We start from the raw sequence: 15942 nt of genomic DNA, 5'->3' as shown, positions 1-15942 counted from the left end.
GGACACACCTGGGCACAGCCCAGGCCAAGCGTGAGCCCGTCTGTGCCCACCAGAGCCCAGAAGAGGCTTCGCTGTGCCACCCTTCTTGGCTCCTATTTCTCCCTGTAACTCTCTGTGCTCTTCATATCATTTACATTTAAGGAAATATGGGGAAAAGGAAGCACTGCAACCTCCCAGTACAGAAAGACTACCTCCTGGCTGTTTCTACCTTTGCAATGATATGGGGGTTATTGAACACACACTTGATGCAGTCACAGAGCAGATAACGTTACAGGGGCAAAGAATACTGGGGGCCATCGCCAGCAAGGACACCCCAGGCATTGCTGTTAACTGAATCACATTCTGGCAGACCTGAGAACAGTTACCAGGGCTAACCCTCATGTATTTTACATGCCAGTGCTATTGCTATCCAGGGCCCTAGGAAAAGTCCCCATTTATTGTGCATTCACCCCCAGCTAAGAAAAAAAAGGGTACGCGCATTCCAACTAATGGAGGGGCCAAGAAAGGGTCAAGTCTATCCTTGTTGCAGTCCACTTGCAACAGTGAAAAATTCTACTAAAGCGGTTGTGACCAAAGGGGATTTCAGTTCTATTTGTCTTCTGCTCACACATTTGAGGAATGGATTGTTGGCTTCATGGAAACTGTATCGAGTTGTCTTGGGGTGATGGAAAATGTATTGATGAAACTTCAGCCAGATGCGAAGCGTAGATCTGACCACCTAAAAACAATGTAATCATCTTCAGCAGCAGATGATTGTCTTCTCAGGCAAGACTCTGCCCATGCAAGTATCCACATAAAGAGAAAGGCTCAGCGTGTGTTAAAAGGCGCTGCACCTCTAATGTTGCCTAAATTGTCAGTGCATCACCCCGATCTGCACCACCTGACCAGATCATGAAACCCCAGGATGGACAAACTCAGGCAGTGGCGCCTGGTGGCACAAGGCAGCTTCTGACAGTGAGGAGAACCCTGGCTGGATCTTTTCACCACAATCGTGAATGCACAGTTGTAGGAAGTTGACTCTGAATACACTATCTCAAAGTGAGAGATAGTGTGCGCAGAGTCCAAGGGTTCCCCTTAGAGGTTGATAGTGGCAAAATTAGATAATTCTAATGCTCTATTTTGTGGTAATGTGGTCGAGCAGTAGGCTTATCAGAGGGTAGTGTTAAGCATTTGTTGTGCACACACAGGCAATAAATGAGGAACACACACTCAAAGACTTAACTCCAGGCCAATAGTTTTAATATAGAAAAATATATTTTCCTAATTTATTTTAGAACCACAAGATTCAAGATTTGAAGTAAATACATAAAATGCAAGGTACTCCACACAGGTAAGTTAAGAACTTTGAATGAGAGCAGTAACATACACAGTTTTAGTTAAAATGGCAATAAGCTATTTTAAAAGTGGACACAGTGCACAAATCAGCAGTTCCTGGGGGAGGTAAGTAATGGTTAGTTTTTCAGGTAAGTAAGGCACTTAAGTTACTGGGCATAGGCAGCCCACCATTATGGGTTCAAGGCAACCCCAAAGTTACCACACCAGCAGCACAGGGCCGGTCGGGTACAGAGGTCAAAGAGGAGCCCAAAACACATAGGTCCCTATGAAGAACAGGGGTGCTCCAGTTGCAGTCTGCCAGCAGGTAAGTATACGCATCCTCGGAGGGCAGACCACGGGGTTTGGTTTTGTAGAGCACTGGGGGGGAGACAAGTAGGCACACAAAACACACCCTCAGCGGCACAGGGGCAGCCGGGTGCAGTGTGCAAAGCAGGCATCTGGTTTGTAATAGAAATCAATGGCGGGACCCGGGGGTCACTCAAGTGGTGCAGGCAGGGCACAGGGGGGCTTCTCGGGCCAACCACCGACTGGGCTAGGCAGAGGGTTGCCTGGTTGTCACTCCTGCACTGAGGTTCGGTTCCTTCTGGTCCTGGGGGCTGCAGGTACAGTGCTTGGTCCAGGCGTCGGGTTCCTTGTTACAGGCAGTCGCGGTCAGGGGGAGCCTCTGGATTCTCTCTGCTTGTGTCGCTGCAGGGGTCCAGGGGGGTCATCTCGAGTTACTCACGAGGTCGCAGTTGCCTGGGAGTCCGCCCTGTAGTGTTGGTTCTCTGGAGCTCGAGCCGGGGGGACCGGGTGCAGAGTGTGAAGTCTCATGCTTCTGGCGGGAAGAGTGAGTCCTTTGAAAGTTGTTAGAAAGTTGCAAAACGTTTGCTGTAGGTGAACAGTGCCGCTGTTCTCTGGATATTCTTGGTCCTTCAGATTTCAGGGCGGTCCTCAGGCTTCAGAGGTCGCTGGTCCCTGTCGGATGCGGCGCTGTGCAGTTCTCTGTGAATCGGGAGACAAGCCAATAGGGCTCGGGTCAAAGCAGTTGTCGTCTCTGTCATTTCTGCAGGGCTTTCAGGTCAGCAGTACTTCTTCTTGTTTCAGGTTGCAGGAATCTGATTTCCTGGGTTCTGGGGTGCCCCTAAATACTAGATTTAGGGGTGTGTTTAGGTCAGGAGGGCAGTAGCCAATGGTCACTGTCCTGGAGGGTGGCTACACCCTCTTTGTGCCTCCTCCCTGAGGGGAGGGGGGCACATCCCTAATCCTAATCCTACTAGTGGAATCCTCAAATCTCAAGACACCTTAGGGGCTGTCCTGACTGGTGGGTGACTCCTCCTTGTTTTTCTCATCATCTCCTCCAGCCTTGCCACCAAAAGTGGGGGCAGCGGCAGGAGGGGCGGGCATCTCCACTAGCTGGGATGCCCTCGGGTGCTGAAACAAAAGGCATGAGCCTTTGAGGCTCACCGCCAGGTGTTAGGGAGCAACCTCTGACCCTGTTTACCAGGCAGGTCGCTCCCCTCACCGCCACGCAGCCCCTGCGTGACCGTTGACCGCTGCTCCATACCTGTGTCCTGTTGCCGCCTTTTTTGCTATCCTCACCTTCTTTTGCCCAGTCTGGTCCTGTTTTCTGGTTCCCTGCGCCCAGCATCTCCCCCTCGCCGCCCGTTTCCCGCCGCCGCGTCCCGTAGCTCCGCCCCCCTCGCTCCCCATTGGCCGCCCCGCTCCCACCTCCCAGCTGCTCCTCCCACCCTCTTCCACTCTTATGGAGGCCGCGCAGCGGTAGAGAGAGCGACCTCTGACCCTGTTTACCAGGCAGGACGCTCCCCTCACCGCCACGCAGCCCCTGTGTGACCGCTGACCGCTGCTCCATACCTGTGTCCTGTTGCCGCCTTTTTTGCTATCCTCACCTTCTTTTGCCCAGTCTGGTCCTGTTTTCTGGTTCCCTGCGCCCAGCGTCTCCCCCTCGCCGCCCGTTTCCCGCCGCCGCGTCCCGTAGCTCCACCCCCCTCGCTGCCCATTGGCCGCCCCGCTCCCACCTGCTCCTCCCACCCTCTTCCACTCTTATGGAGGCCGCGCAGCGGGCGCGCCGCTGGCACGCCTAAAAGAAGCCCGTCTGCGCCCGTCCGCGCGTGGCCCGCGCCCAGCGCCAGACCCCCTAGCCCCCGCAGAGGCCAGCCCACCCGCAAGACCTACAGCGCCGCCACCCTCCTCGCACTCAACACCGGCCGGATCCCCGGGTGCTGCCGTGCCGCCCCAAGACGCACCCACAGACCCTTCACCTGCCAATCCTGCAAGTTCTCCTGCATCCAGACCCGCACCGCACCCGCCAAACCGAGCACCAGCAGCAACCACCTAAAGTGCATCCTGCTCAACACCCGCTCCATCCACAGACACGCCCTGGAACTCTGGAACCTGCTCGACACCACATCTCCAGACGTCGCCTTCCTCACAGAAACCTGGATGAACGCCTCCTCAGCGCCCGACATCGCCATCGCCATCCCGGACGCATACAAGATCACCCGGAGGGACCGCGTCAACCAGACAGGAGGAGGCATCGCCATCGTCCACAAGAACACCATCCGCATCACGACCAACACCGACGACACCCTCACAGCCGCCGAACACCTTCACTTCCAGATACACACCGACCCCAAGACTACACTCAGAGGCACCCTCATCTACAGACCCCCAGGACCCCGCACACAATTCAGCGAAGACATCGCAGACTTCATCAGCCCACACGCCCTCCCCTCCGCTGACTACATCCTCCTAGGGGACCTCAACTTCCACCTGGAGAACAACAACGACAACAACACCACCACCCTGCTGGACAACCTCACCAACCTCGGACTCAAGCAACTGGTGAACACCCCCACCCACTACGCGGGACACACGCTTGACCCAGTCTTCTCCTCCAGCAAGTACATCTCCTTCAGCCACTCCACCGGACTCCACTGGACAGACCACAGCTGCGTCCACTTCAGCTTCAGAAGAACCACGACTCACCACCACCCACACCAGGCTCCCCGCAGGAGCTGGAACAAGATCACCACCGACAGGCTCTCCACATCACTGAACCAGAACCCTCCCGCCAGCTCAGCGGACCCCAACCAAGCAGCCAACAACCTCACACAATGGATCACCAGCTGCGCCGACAACCTCGCACCGCTGAAAACCCATCCCATCAAGCACAACAGCAAGAAAGCCTCCTGGTTCAACATCGACCTCAAGAACTCCAAGAAGAACTGCTGCACCCTCGAGAAAGCCTGGCGAAAAAACCAGACTACAGACAACGTGACCGCCCTCAAGCACGCCTCCCGCAAACACCACCAGCTGATCCACACCACCAAGAAGACAGCATTCAAAGAACGACTAGACAACAACGCACACAACAGCAAGGAACTCTTCAACATCGTTAAAGAGCTCTCCAACCCCAGCGCCGGAAACAACAACATCACTCCCTCACAAGACCTCTGCGACTCACTCGCCTCGTTCTTTCACCGCAAGATAGCCGACATACATAACAGCTTCGGCGCACAGACCACGCAACCAACCACCAAACCGACGCCCCCCAACACCACCCTCCGCGCCTGGACCCCGGTCAGCACCGAAGACACTATCCATACGATGAACACCATCCACTCCGGATCACCAACCGACCCATGCCCCCACCACGTCTTCAACAAGGCCGACTCCGTCATCGCACCCCACCTCCGGGACATCATCAACTGCTCCTTCAACACCGCCACCTTCCCGGAGAGCTGGAAGCATGCCGAACTCAGCGCCCTCCTGAAGAAACCCTCAGCAGACCCCACCGACCTCAAGAACCACTGCCCCATCTCGCTCCTCCCGTTTCCTGCCAAAGTCATCGAGAAGACCGTCAACAGACAGCTTGCCACCTTCCTCGAGACTAACGGATCCCTCGACCACTCACAGTCCGGCTTCCGAGCCAACCACAGCACCGAGACCGCCCTCATCGCAGCCACTGACGACATCCGAGCCCTTCTCGACAACGGGGAAACAGCGGCACTCATCCTCCTGGACCTCTCTGCAGCGTTCGATACTGTCTGCCACCACACCCTAGTGCAGCGCCTCAGCAACATCGGAATCCAAGAGAAGGCACTAGAGTGGATCACCTCGTTCCTCGGCCGAAGAACCCAGAGAGTCCGCCTCCCCCCGTCCAGATCCGAGGCCACCGAAGTCATCTGCGGCGTACCACAAGGATCGTCACTCAGCCCCACCCTCTTCAACGTCTACATGAGCCCCCTCGCAGCCATCGCACGCCAACACAACCTCAACATCATCTCCTATGCCGACGACACCCAGCTGATCCTCTCCCTCACCAACGACCCAGCCACCGCCAGAACCAACCTGCACGAAGGGATGAAAGACGTAGCCGAGTGGATGTTGAACAGCCGCCTGAAACTGAACTCAGACAAGACGGAAGTCCTCATCCTTGGATCATCACCCTCCACCTGGGACGACTCCTGGTGGCCCCCTGCCCTGGGCAGCGCACCCAAACCAACGGACCACACACGCAACCTGGGCTTCATCCTGGACTCCTCCCTCTCGATGACCAGACAAGTCAACGCCGTCTCATCATCATGCTTCAACATCCTACGCATGCTCCGAAAGATCTTCCGATGGATCCCCACCGAAACCACGAAAACGGTCACCCAGGCACTCGTCACCAGCCGACTGGACTACGGAAACACCCTCTACACCGGAACCACGACCAAACTACAGAAAAGACTCCAACGCATCCAGAACGCATCCGCACGCCTCATCCTCGACATCCCCCGACACAGCCACATCTCTGGACACCTGAGAGACCTGCACTGGTTCCCTGTCAGCAAGAGAATCACGTTCCGCCTCCTCACCCACGCACACAAGGCCCTCCACGACCTGGGCCCCAGGTACCTCAACAACCGCCTGACCTTCTACACTCCCACCCGCCAGCTACGATCGACCAGCCACGCCCTCGCCGCCGTTCCACGCATTAGAAAAGCCACCATGGGAGGAAGATCCTTCTCCTACCTGGCAGCCAAGACTTGGAACTCCCTCCCCATCCACCTCCGTCTGACCCAAGACCACCTCACCTTCAGGAAGCAACTCAAGACCTGGCTGTTCGAGCAGTAGCGGTCCCCCCTCTCCCAGCGCCTTGAGACCCTCCGGGTGAGTAGCGCGCTTTACAAATTCTTGATTGATTGATTGATTGATTACAGTTCCTGCATGGGGAGGTGAGAAGCACCTCCACTCAGTATAGGCTTTGTTCCTGGCCACAGAGTGACAAAGGCACTCTCCCCATGTGGCCAGCAACTCGGCTGGTTGTGGCAGGCTGGCAGAAACTGGTCAGCCTAGCACGAGGAGTCAGACTGGTATTCAGGGGGCATCTCTAAGATGCCCTCTGGGTGGATTTTACAATAAATCACACACTGGCATCAGTGTGCATTTATTGTGCTGAGAAATTTGATACCAAATTTCCCAGATTTCAGTGTAGCCATTATAGAGCTGTGGAGTTCGTGTTTGACAAACACCCAGGCCATATACTCTTTATGGCGACCCTGCACTTACAATGTCTAAGGTTTTGCTTAGACACTGTAGGGGCATAGTGCTCATGCATGTCTGCCCTCACCTGTGGTATAGTGCACCCTGCCTTAGGGCTGTAAGGCCTGCTAGAGGGGTGACTTACCTATGCCATAGGCAGTGTGAGGTTGGCATGGCACTCTGAGGGGAGTGCCATGTCGACTTAGTAATTTTCTCCCCACCAGCACACACAAGCTGTGAGGCAGTGTGCCTGTGCTGAGTGAGGGGTCCCGAGGGTGGCATAATACATGCTGCAGCCCTTAGAGACCTTCCCTGGCATCAGGGCCCTTGGTACCAGGGGTACCATTTACAAGTGACTTATCCGGGTGCCAGGGCTGTGCCAATTGTGGAAGCAAAGGCACAGTTTAGGGAAAGAACACTGGTGCTAGTGCCTGGTTAGCCGGGTCCCAGCGCACTTTCAATCATAACTGGCAACAGCAAAAGGCAAAAGGTCAGGGGGTTACCATGCCAAGGAGGCATTTCCTTACAAAAGTGTAAAGGCCTTTACACTTTGAGATTCAAAAGAAAGCTTTCTCTAGGAGATGGTTTGAATGGATCATGAACTTCTGTACGCCATTTCTTCTCTCAGTCAATCAATCAGCACTGTCACCCACAGGGATATCTGCGTGCTGAGGGTGCTATGTCTACATCGAACAGCCAAGTCTTGAGTTTCTTTCTGAAGTCTACCAGGGAGGATGCTGTTCCGAGGTGGGAGGACAGGTCGTTCCAGGCCTTGGCGGGGATGTAGGAGAAGGAGCACCCCCGCTATTGCTCCAATGGTTGCAGAGGGTGTGTGCGCGGGCAAGTGAGAAGGAGTGCAGGTGTCTTGCGGATAGATGGTAGTTCATTTGATGGTTGATGTTGGACAGTCCTTGATCATGTAGAGCTTTGTAAGTGCGCGTGAAGATCTTGAACTTGCATCTCTTTTGGATGGGGAGCTACTGTACGTGTATGTTTCTGAGGGGGGGAGGTGATGTGGGTCCACTTGGGGAGATCCGGGATGAGTCTAGCTGAAGAATTATGTATGGTCTGGAGTTTTCAATGATCTGGCTGGAGATGCCGGCGTAGAGAGTATTGCCGTAGTGGGGGTGACTGGTGACCAGGGTATGGGTGATGATCTGTCTGGTGTTGACTGGGATCCATCTGAAGATTCTGTGGAATTTCATGGTCAGTTCACTGTTGAGGAGGATGCCTAGATTGCGCCCATAGTCTGTTGGTGTCATTGTGGATTTGTGTTCTGCTTGCCACCAGCTGTGCTTCCAAACATAGATGTTCTTCCTAAAGATCAGTACTTCTGTCTTGTCGGAGTTGAGTTTGAGGCATTTGCCTCTCATTAGTTGGCTACATTGGGTGTGGCATCGCAGAAGTTGGTTGGAGGGGTCCTCAGTGAGCCAGAGGATAAGTTGAGTTTCGTCTGAGAAATAGATTATGTTGAGGCTGTGGGATCTGACGATTGTCTGCGAGGTGGGTCATGTATGTGTTGAACAAGGTGCACCTGAGTACGCCACATATGATGTCCTTGGGTTCTGAAGTTAAGGGAGGAAGTTGGGGGCTCTGTGTGCTTCCTGGTAGAAAGGAGGCGATCCATTTGGGGGCATTTTGCTGTATGCTGATGTTGTGAAGTCTGTTGATGAGGATATGGGGGAGATGGTGTTGAATGCAGCAGAGAGGCAGAGGAGGATCATGGCCATGGTTTCTCCGGTGGTCGAGGAGAGTTTTGATGTAATCTGTAGCAGCGATCAGAGCAGTCTTGGTGCAGTGGTTGGCACGGAATCCTGCTTGTGACGCGTCAAGTGGGTGGTTTTGTTCCAGGTATTTAGGGAGCTGTTGGTTGATGGCTTACTTAATTACTTTGGATGGGAATGGTAGTAGGTAAATTGATCAATAATTTTTGAGAACGCTGGGATCAGCAGAGGGTTTCCTTAAGAGGGGTCTGATCTCCATGTGATTCCATCTGTTCAGAAGGGTTGCTGTGCAGATGGAGGTGTTGATGCTGGTGAGATGCGTGCTGATTGGTTTGGATCATAGGTTAAAGAGACGTGGGGGCAGGTGTTGGTGGGCACCACAGACTGGATGGAACACATGATGGTCGTGGTGGTCTGGGTGGTGATTATGTGGCTGGTGTGCAGTGGTTGGTTGAGGCTGTTGAGATTGAGAGCAGTGGGCTGGGGGTCAAAACTGTTGTAGGAGGTGGAGATCTTGTTGTGGAAGTAGTCCGAGAGAGAGTTGTAGAGTTCTTGGGAGGGTTGGATGGTGTTTTCTGTGGCTGTCAGGTAGGAGAATTCCTGGAATACTTTGAAGAGTTCCTTTGTGTGGTTGGCCGCTGTCCTCTGCTTATTTTCTCCAAGTTATGAAGAGGATCAGGAATTACTATGTCCAAGTCATCCTTGTGACTCCAGATTGGGCCACAAAAGTGTGCGACCCTGACCTTCTAATGATGAGCACGTGTCCTCCGTTTAGGTTACTGCAGCAGCAGGGCATGGTTTTAAAACCAAATCTGTGCAGTCTACACCTCCATGAAAAACTGTTGTATTGTTTGTTTTGTCTTAGGCCAAGTAAGGTCTTCTGGTAGCCACTGTTAAAGGTTATTTGTTGGCCCTTTCAGCTTTTTTGCATTTGCCAGACTAAACATCTTTTGGAATGCCTCAGTGGGACCTTAACTTGGTTGTGATATTCTTGCACACCTTTCGAACCAATTCATAGTTGCTCTTTGCATCTTCTAACTCTCAAGACAGTTGTTCTCATTGTATTCACTTCAGCTTGTAGCATGATGGAGCGCCAGACTTTTTCAGTACAACTGCTATATACCAACGTTTATCCAAATGTTCTGGTGCTGAGGACCCGAGCTGCCTTTTTTTTTTTTACAAAGGTTGTGACTTCTTTTTACTTTGATTAATCCATCACTATCCCAGCAATCTGTGCCCCACCTCACCCCTCGAAGGAGGGGAGATCCCATCTGTTGGACCAGGTAGAGCTTTATATAAGTGTGATCATCTATTACTACTCTAGGGAAATTTGTTTGTGTAACTGAATCCCACAAAAGCTGTAAAACCACTCCAATCATGAATCCAAAACCATAGCAATGAAGGCTTCTGCATATTATTGGCTCACTCAGCCACATTCCAGAAGAAACAGGTGTAAGAATTGCAGATGTCGTCCCAGATCCTGGCACTGAAGCCAGCATGTGCAGAAGCTAACCCTTCATGAGCTGCTCCAATGAACCTAACGTTTTCATTGGGTGTAGGCTTCTCGCCCACCCCTGATATAGATACCATGGGCACACTCTCTGTGATTACAGTCTATGCACACGTAGAAGGGAAACCATCAGGAAGCTTTTCCCTTTTAAAGTTGCCTCGATTGCCATCGTGCTCTCTGCGTTGATCTGTGTTTGCAATCAATTTACAGCAGCAACCTTGAATCTTTGCACCACTGTCTTCATCGCTAATTAAGCAGCACGGTTCCCTTTATCGTGAATTCTGTATCCATTTTTGAGCCAGATACAGCAGCAACCTTGAAGGTTTGCTCCACTCTCTTCACTGCCAAACAGCTTCACAGCTCGCTTTAACATCAATGTCTTCTATTTTTGGGCCGTGGTATTCTGAACATGGACCAAAGGTCCTGGGCAGCCGCCTTTCCTCAAAGCTGTGTGGCTTTTGTCGATTTACCTTCGAGACTCTGAATCTGTTAAGGTGCCATTGCATCAAATCCACTTGTACCTGTGTACTGAGAATGCCTAATCCTACACTATTAGAGTGTGACTGACGGATCAGCTTTCTGAAGGACAAGCAAGAGGGCATTAATCTGATTTATTTGACCAGGACAATCCACCAGCACGTACTGCTTTGTAGTCACCATCTTCAAAAACTCCTTGCACATCAGTGCAAGCTGCGAAAGATTTTTGCTTAGTTCCAGTTGCAGGCTGCGCAGAGCTGGGGCGGTGGACCATGCTCTTACCTTAATGTATTGGTAACACATTCCAGGCTGCGCAGAGCTGGGCAGTGGAACATGCTCTTACCTTCATGTATAGGTAACATTGCAGGCTGCGCAGAGCTGGGCAGTGTAACATGCTCTTACCTTCATATATGGGTAACACATTGCAGGCTGTGCTGGGGTGGGTGGAACACGCTCTTACCTTCATGTATTGGTAACACATTCCAGGCTGCGCAGAGCTGGGTGGTGGAACTTGTTCTCACTTTCATGTATGGGTAACACACTGAAAGCTGCGCAGAGCTAGCAGTGGAACATGCTCTTACCTTCATATATGGGTAACAGTTTACAGGCTGCGCAGAGCTGGGCAGTGGAACATGCGCTTACCTTCACGTATAGGTAACATTGCAGGCTGCGCAGAGCTGGGCAGTGTAACATGCTCTTACCTTCATATATGGGTAACACATTGCAGGCTGTGCTGGGGTGGGTGGAACACGCTCTTACCTTCATGTATTGGTAACACATTCCAGGCTGCGCAGAGCTGGGTGGTGGAACTTGTTCTCACTTTCATGTATGGGTAACACACTGAAAGCTGCACAGAGCTGGCAGTGGAACATGCTCTTATCTTCATATATGGGTAACAGTTTGCAGGCTGCACAGAGCTGGGCAGTGGAACATGCGCTTACCTTCATGTATAGGTAACATTGCAGGCTGCGCAGAGCTGGGCCGCCGCCACAGAGGCCTGCTCCAGGCAGACTCCTGCTCAACACAGACATAGTAATTTTCCTTCAAGGGGGAATGTGGTTCCTCATGTCTAGTAGGAGGGCACAGGCCCTGAGTGCGACACCAGTCTCAGGATACCACCCCTGAGATTGCAGCAGTGTCAGTGGAAGGAGGGTAACTACCATCTGAGGGTGTAGCCCCCATACCCATCTCTGAAAAACCTAAAAGGCGAGGGAGACCTCAGGAGAATGGGAGGGATTCCTTGCCAAACTCTGGCCTGGAGGTGGGGCATGCCCAAAGCCCCAGACTGGAAGCTCCACCTGGTAGTTGATGGCTAGGGGCCTGGCCCTTGATATTGACAGATCTCAGTGACTTCTGTTTGTTACCGTCTTTGTGGGTTGGGAACAGAAATCTGACTCAGGGCAGAATGGGTTGCATCACCTAATTGGCTACAGCAGTACCACCTCCTTAGTGGAATCACAGATAAATCCTCCCAGATGTCATCTGCAGATGGGGAGAAGGGTTCCACGTGAGCCAGTTCAGTAGCCAAAGAGGATGATGACAGGGGTACAGATAGGTTCAAAGGGGCCTACAACAGACAAGTGCCACTGCAGAAGAAAATTGCCCACATTCTATCACCTGAGCAGGGTATTGATTAGCCTAGCATAGCTTTTGGCTGGAGCGGAGTTACCTTTATGTTGAACCTTATTTTTGCTGGCTACAGAACTTTGTGCACTTTACCCTGCCAACCAGTAGTAAAGTGATTGTATGCTTCCTTTCAACTTCGTAAAATTGGTTTCCACCTGATTGGCTTGTTTAATTTCCCATAAGTCCCTAGTATTTGGTACAAAGTGTACCCCTGGCCTATAAATTAAATGGTACCATTGGACTGCAGCACACTTCGTGCCATCCGCTGCAGTGGCCCTGTTAAGCAGGTCTCTGGACTTACCATTGTAGTCTGGCCATGCAGTTTTAAACTGCACATTCCACTCATCAAAATAACTCCTTTTGACAGCCCTAAGCTTTCCTTAGAAATATTAATAAGACCCTCCCTACTTAGGCGTCATTGCCCATAAGGCACGGTACACTGTATTTAAAAGTAGGACATGTAAAGGTTTACTTTTCCACATGTCAGTACAATGAAAAAGGTCCAAAAGCTGTTTTTAGTGTAACAAGGCTGCCTGCATAGTAGGAAAAGAGTGGGTTACATTATGACATCCAATAATGCTAATTTCTGTTTGGAAGCAGATAGAAAAATAATGTAAGAACTCTTTTTAAGAGATATTCAAACTCAAATTCAGTGGTAAAAATCACATTTTGTATATCTATTATGGAAAAGGTATTTTTAGAAAGTTACCTTTTCCCAGCCTTAGACGATCCCTAGAGAATTGGGCCTGCTGTCTTTGCTACCCAGGACAAAGAAGTTGACTTCAAGGATTATAAAACTGACCTCTTGTTCAAGCTACAGGGATCCATCAAGCGACAAGAAATCTTTCTTCAACTGCCAAGTTCATCTAGGGCAACTGGGCCTGGACTGGCCTCTGCCTGACACCAACTAAGGCCCTCATTATGACAGTGGCGGTAAAAACCACCTACCGCCATGGGGATGGCCGCCAAAGCATCGTCGCCGTGGCTACCAGTATAGCAGCACATCCAGCTTCATCTCTGTTTCCACAATCTGCTCTTGTATAAATTAAATCTTGTCCATTTGCATCTTCCTAAAGCTGTATCTGTAGCACGTGGTGCTCCGTGAGCGCCCGTTCTTTACTAAGTTACTCTGTGGACACTGGTGAATCACCTCCTTGTCCATGTGCATCTTCCTAAACCTGTACCTGTAGCACATGGTGCTCCGTGATCGCCCATTCTTTACTAAGTTACTCTGTGGACACTGGTAAATCACATTATTTTCTGAAGTAAATACAATGAGTTGTATTCAACAGAACTTTTAGTTGGATATCTATGTGTGGTGAAATATCCTTTGATACGTTTTAAAGATAGCAAAGAAGAGATGTCATTTACAGCCAGATAACTATTGTGTATTCACAGTACATTACATTTGCATTCAGTAATTTTGAATCTCTTTCCAATCAACAGGACCAACACCTTGAATGTACAAAATATTTATGTATAATGAAGATAATACTTGAAATCTGCAAAACAGCTGTAAGAAACAACAGGACCGACCCCTTGAATGTACAAAATATTTATGTATAATGAAGATAATACTTGAAATCTGCAAAACAGCTGTAAGAAACAATGTGTAACAGAATCACGCTAAACATTGGTGCAGTCAGAGACAGAGGAACCTGAACATAAACTGACAGATCCTGGAAGAATCAGTCAAGGGCAGTTCAGTGAAAGTCTGAGCTGTGCACCTCCACGCCACACGAATAAAGGAATTAACTCTAGAAACAAATTAAGGCAGCAGCACTGATCAACCACCAGCTTTGAATGGATCAGTATGAACTGGTTACCGCAGTGCTCTGTTCTAGGTGTATTGTAAACTCTATCTAGCCAAACCACAGCAACCAGAGAAAAGCACAACAGAGTGGAGACAAACAACTGAAGGGTGAAAGAAAGAGGAGTTCTGCTGTTTAAATTACAGAGTACTGTCCTAATTTGCACCAACCAGAAGGAGGAGGATTAATCTTCACCCACAAGCATCAAACACTGTTATTTATTCTAAAGACACAGTCACTCACAAAGAAGCCTGACACATATTGTAAGTGTGGCAAGAATTTAGTTACTATTGCATTTTATAGTTAAATTGCAATTCAAATGTACTGAATACCAACACATACAGCAAATGTGAGAATAGTACAAGTGCTTTATCAACCATGTTGGCCCGTCAGGAAACACAGTCATGGGAAGTGGACAAACATATCACCGACCCAGAGACACCAACCAAGAAAGAAGAATCATACACGTGCAGCGAGAGCTTTAATTTGTCATCGCTACAAAAGCGCCATCAGCAAACTCACACAGGAGAAGAACTATTCTATTGCACTGAATGTGTGCAAAGCTTTAGTCATTTAGCACTCCTTAAAGAGCATCAGCGAACACACACAGGGGAAAAGCCATTCAGATGTAGTGACTGTATAAAGAACTTTTGTCAGTTATCACACCTCCAAAGACACCAGCAAACACACACAAGTGAAAAACCATACAGTTGCAGTGAATGTGTGAAGAGCTTTAGTTGGTTATCACACCTCCAAGTACATCAACGAACACACACAGGGGAAAAACCATACCATTGCAGCAAATGTGTGAAGAGCTTTTGTCAGTTATCAGATCTCCAAAGACATCAGCAAACACACACAGGGGAAAAACCATACCACTGCAGTGAATGTGTCAAGAGTTTTAGTCGCTTACCAGACCTCTAAGTACATCAGCAAACACACACAAGGGAAAAACCACACTATTGCAATGAATGTGGAAGTAGTTTTAGTCGGTTATCACACCTCCAAGTACATCAACGAACACACACAGGAGAAAAACCATACCATTGCAATGAATGTGTAAGTAGGTTTACTCAGTCTTCAGCATTAAGGAATCATCAGCGAACACACACAGGGGAAAAGCCATTCAAGTGCAGTGAATGTGTAAAGCGCTTTAGTCAGTTATCAACCCTGTATAGTCATCAGCGAACACACACAGTATAAACCATGTATGAAGAGCTTTAGTCAGTTAACAACCCTTGAAAGACACTATTAAACACACACGGGAAAACCATACAATTGTGCCGAATGTTTGAATCACTTTAGTTGGTTATCACTCTTCCAAAGACATCAACACACACACATGGAGGGAAAACCATACCATTGTCGTGAATTTATGAAAAGCTTTAGTGGGTTATCACATCTACAAAGACCTCAACAGACAGACACAGGAGAAAAACCACACTGTGGCAATGAATGTGGAAGTAGTTTTAGTGAATCCTCAACATTAAAGAATCATCAGCGAACACACACAGGGGAAAAACCATTCAAGTGCAGTGAATGTGTGGAGAGCTGTCGTCCATCATGCTTATAAAGCCATCAGCAAATTATAAAAGATGATTCTGTTACAATTATGTGGGATGTTTAAATGCCAGCGGATAATTAATAGGTTATATAAGACCCGATTATCTGCAAAGATGAAAAAAAATAATCATAAAATCATAAAAGTGTCTGTTCTCAGCAATTGCTCATTTCTCTACAGATAAGAAAAAGAAATGAAGCATCACAAAACCCTCTGGCACTTTAGCACAGTGCGGACCAAAATAAAGAAAGTGCTGGTTTTTATTCTATGAAGTAGAGCTATAAAGAAAAACATCCGAGAACACCTGAACAGGCTACCTGTACAGGCAACACTATGAACAATGCTTGGACTAACAGGGGGATCAGTGAT

The 15942-nt window shown here is 49.7% G+C and overlaps 1 protein-coding gene across 1 annotated transcript in view; it reads left to right on the top strand.

Moving 5' to 3' along the window:
* LOC138287234 (zinc finger protein 436-like) overlaps positions 1 to 15721 on the top strand; it is a 32234-nt gene extending 16513 nt beyond the window's left edge. Inside the window, exon 2 of the mRNA XM_069227588.1 lies at positions 13648 to 15721. Coding sequence (XP_069083689.1) covers positions 14391 to 14936 — 546 coding nt within the window. The 5' untranslated portion in view covers positions 13648 to 14390 and the 3' untranslated portion in view covers positions 14937 to 15721. The remainder of the gene's footprint in view (positions 1 to 13647) is intronic.
* Positions 15722 to 15942: the final 221 nt, after the last annotated feature.

The sequence above is a fragment of the Pleurodeles waltl genome, chromosome 4_1 (assembly GCF_031143425.1).
Source record: "Pleurodeles waltl isolate 20211129_DDA chromosome 4_1, aPleWal1.hap1.20221129, whole genome shotgun sequence".
Lineage (NCBI taxonomy): Eukaryota > Metazoa > Chordata > Amphibia > Caudata > Salamandridae > Pleurodeles > Pleurodeles waltl.
This window is presented reverse-complemented; position numbering and strand designations above follow the sequence as displayed.